The 4,301-nt window shown below is 36.9% G+C and overlaps 1 protein-coding gene across 1 annotated transcript in view; it reads right to left on the reverse strand.

Moving 5' to 3' along the window:
* LOC122059542 (CCR4-NOT transcription complex subunit 9-like) overlaps nucleotides 1-2,692 on the reverse strand; it is a 44,611-nt gene extending 41,919 nt beyond the window's left edge. Inside the window, exons 1-2 of the mRNA XM_042622381.1 lie at nucleotides 2,052-2,692; nucleotides 1,095-1,166 (exon numbers count right to left, since the gene is read on the reverse strand). Coding sequence (XP_042478315.1) covers nucleotides 1,095-1,166; nucleotides 2,052-2,237 — 258 coding nt within the window. The 5' untranslated portion in view covers nucleotides 2,238-2,692. The remainder of the gene's footprint in view (nucleotides 1-1,094; nucleotides 1,167-2,051) is intronic.
* Between the last annotated feature and the right edge of the window lie 1,609 nt (nucleotides 2,693-4,301).

Raw genomic sequence — 4,301 nt, forward strand, 5'->3', positions numbered from 1 at the left:
CCCCCAAAAAAAAAGGCTCTAATAATGAAATTTCTAGGACTGTAAAATCAGCACAAGTATTACGTGACTCCACCTGCCTAGTTCATCTACTTCCTTGGAGCTGCAACCAACTCTCAATGCACTAAATGATATTTTCCCATATCATTAATGCTACTTTACAAAATCCAACCCCACGCAAAGCTTTTCAATTTTGAAAAAACAAAGGCCAGTACTAGAATTAACAAAAAGGTAATACATGAGAGGTCAGAAAGCATGATGACTTCCAAGTGATCTAACCACCTTCTCTAGTAGGAATCCTTATTTTGCTTGATATGGAAAGCATTCCAGCATTTGATCCCATAATTCCACCAAAATACAAGGGGAAACATACTTACATTCCTTTATTGGGTGAGGTTTGATAAACTCTTTAACATGTCAGACTGTACACTCATTTCAACACCGATAAGATTTTACATCTGGCACTTCTTTTGAGCCTCTAGACAACACAAACTGGCCATTAAATTATCGTACTGATTCTTTTTGGTGCATTCTGGTAATATAATAAAGGGCAAGGGTTTTATACAACGCCATAGTGCAGTTTACACCAATAGGAGGGGAGGGTGACAAACATCCAATAGGGGCAGGAAAAATGAAGAGAAAGGGTGTGGGACCCATGGGTGGGATGTGAGAGGGCATGTGCAAGAATCTGCACACTGGTGTCATGTGCTTCCTTTTTCCCTATAAGAAATTAAGAACTATGCAAACTATTAACAACATGTATCATAAAGTACATGATAATAGAATAGAAAATAAATAATTTTACTGAATTGATGGCCAAAAAATAGAGTGGGAAAAAAATATAGAGTGGGAAAAAAATGGATCAAATACACCCTCCTAAAAAGAAAAGGTATTTCACAACAAAAACAGCAATGTGAATAGGACACTTCAAGTAAAAGCAGTACACAACCAACAAAAATTAGGAAAATAAATAGCATAAATTCAGAGAACAAAATCGAAGGACCTGTTTGTCAACTGGCTAGAACACACTTCAATAACAAATTTACCATACTATAAGGATTACCATGTCCCAGAATTAGTGAAGATTAAGGACATACCTGTAAGAGTGCAGCAATAGTACCAAAAGAATTCCACAACAATGGGGCCAAATCTTGGAATATTTCTCTCTTCTAAAAGAAAAAGAAAAACACAATTTTACAGCCCATGCACAGGAATTTTGAACATTCAAAATTATAATAAAGACATTAAAAGAAACCGCTCTTGGTGCAATTTAAACTTGTAGCTGTAGAAGAAGACATCCTAATTTATAAATGGAAGACAAGCATCTGGTATCTCGGTGTTAAATTTAAATCCGATAAAATAAAATAAAACCACTCAAAATTAAATATCCATGCATGCAATACTAACAAAGAAATTGGAAATGTATCAACAAAGACAAGATGATGACAAACTCTTCAGGTTTATCATGTGTTACTGCAACGATTCACTGACCTGATTCCCGAATTTTTAAACCCTGTGTATAACTAAACTAGCTTGCAAAGCCACAAGCAAGCATAAAAGAGAACCAACATGTTTTTAATCTCAAGTCCTTTAAGGCTTGAATGAAGACATATAAAGTTGTCAAACAAGCATAAAGATGGAACTTTGTGTGTAACATAGAAGAGAATTTGATCATGGCCCGGTTACAGTTCTCTGAAACATTAATCTCCAGATATTACAAAATACTTTACCCAAGTAGCCAACAAATAAAGCAAGTTTCAACCCGACTCAAGCATTTTAGAGAAGGAAACGAATCAACTAAAATGGATCATTCTTCAACAGATTGCAATAGACAAATCCGCCTCAAGCGATTTCAGAATCAACATATTTGCCACATATAAAGCATTATAAGCTCTCCGCAAAGATATATTAAAATTGAATATTTTCCAAAGGCTTCATGAACCCTTTCTCCCAAATATCCCAACAAAAAAACTCATTGAAGGAAAGGAAAAATTACAACAAATTGGAGGAGGGTTTTGAAGGGGGGGAGGGGGAAACCAGAAGGGCTTGCTTACCTTGGAGAGATCGAGAAGGGCATTCTCTCTAAGATCAGGGTTACTGAGCTCGAGTACCAACTGCTCGGCGGACGCCATCTTACGGTCCTTGTTGGCCTGAGCAGGGTTGGCGCTGGCAGAAGAAGTGGGATTTGAGCCTCCGAAGGGAGGATTCAGAGACAACGATTGAGGAAGGTTAGCCATCATTAGGGACCTAGAGGGGGGTGACTGGGGTCGTCGTGGTTGGGCCACCTCACGTGGGATTGTGGACCGTGGACTTGTCTACCAAGCCTTGCAGAGAGAGATCAACTTCAACGTTCCTGTACTGTTTTATTTCTCCCTCGTTTCCCTCTTTTATTCTTTCGTAGAGAATTGGGAAGAGAGAGAAACGCAGCAAGGAGAGAGAGAAACGCTCAATGGACAGTTTCTTTCCAATAATCTAATTCGTGTGACTCAATAGCCGTTGGGAGAAGCGTCTGATAGAACCATACATTTATATAAAAATGGTGGAACCGTATAGGTAAAGAACTACAAAAGAAAAGGGAAACCGGTAGGATTTTTTTTTAGGTAATATGAAAATTTATTGAATATGATTTTGTGTAAAGGCCGAGGCCTCATGATTACATAAATCAATAACCTAAGGAGTAGAGTTAGGCCAAATTGACATATACGAAAGTGAAGGAGCTCTCCAAACCAGAGTCAGTATTGCTGTTAATCTTTCTACTTAGGTGGAAAAAATTATATTTCACAAAATAGGAAAACAAGTGGGGCCAAAATGGTAGGATTTAGGAAAGGAAAATGTATAGCGGAGTCTTAAAACACGGAATCGAGATTTGATTTCGATCAAATTGCCTGAATCAGTTCAGACCGATTGATCGATCGATCCAATCTCCAATGCCTTAAAACATGACTCTTAAAGCATGTTGTTAATCTGCCTTTAAGAAATGGGAGAATAAGACCCATAGCTTCTTGAAACACTATTGTCTAGCCTAAAATGCCCCTAATAAGGCCTAAGTTTTACTAAAAAAATTACGTAAGGCATAAGTCATTAATGGGCACAAAAATCGTCTGCGATGAAGCAGTCAACGGTAATGAGGTTCCAATGACCAGGGTGCATGCCGGAGCCCTTTTAATCGTTAGATCCTCACAGCCACTCATCTGTTATCACAGAGGATTTGGGAAAACGTCAACAACTATTGGCTTATTTGTCAAAGAAAAATAGAGTATGTTATAAGGGTGCTAATCGATTCGGTTTTAGTTTAAACGGTGTGGATCGGTTCGATTCACATTTATTTGACTAAAACCATAACCGCACCATTTACTAAACGGTTCCACTTTCTGAAACCGTGACCGTTTAGTAAAAGGTTTCGGTTTCCACGGTTTCTAAACGGTGTCAGTTTCACGGTTTTAAACGGTTTCAGTTTCGGTTTATTCCATACGGTTTGTAAAACGGTTCACAATCAGTTTGATATAACTTGCAACCATCTCTAAACTGAAGATCATAAGCTTATCAAAATATAATTGGCAACCACAAATAAGAGATTCTATATTAACGATGGTATGTCTTAATTTGATAATCTAATGCTATTTCTTTACATGGTCATTCTCAAACATTTAGAACTAATATCATACAACGTCCAAATCCAGCCTTATACAGCATAAAATATTAAAATGACAGGTGTTTCAGCCAAAATACCCCATCTATGATAACATGATAACATGATAACATAATAACATAGTAACATATATGGATTACAAGTTCATGATCTAAAGCCTAAACTTGAACGGAATTGCAATAAATCATACAAAAGCAGGATGGGTACTTAATTTAATTGTTAGTTGTTATATGGATTACTGCCCCTTCTTTATTTAATTGTTATATGGATCAATCGGATCAGTTTAAACGGTTTTCAATGGTTCGGTTTAAACGGTTTCAATTCGGTTTGAAACCAACGGGTTCTGCGGTTAAAATAGACCCGACCCGTTTAGCTAATTGGCCTAAAACTTGAAATCATAACCGCACCATTTACTAAACGGTTTTGCGATTTCGGTGTAAACGGATCGGTTCGATTTTAGTAAACGGTTTCAATTACAAATTCACATCCTTAGTCTGTTATGAACTAGTAAAATCTCGTAATTTACAATTAATTCATTCAGTATTATATTTTTTAGAGTACTAATTATCACATTTTAATTATGTTACAAATACACTAATATTCCACCCCATCCTTCCGAAAATCTTAGTGCAAGCCCTTTGCATATGGGTACAAG

Source organism: Macadamia integrifolia, chromosome 13, assembly GCF_013358625.1.
Source record: "Macadamia integrifolia cultivar HAES 741 chromosome 13, SCU_Mint_v3, whole genome shotgun sequence".
Taxonomy (NCBI): Eukaryota; Viridiplantae; Streptophyta; class Magnoliopsida; order Proteales; family Proteaceae; genus Macadamia; species Macadamia integrifolia.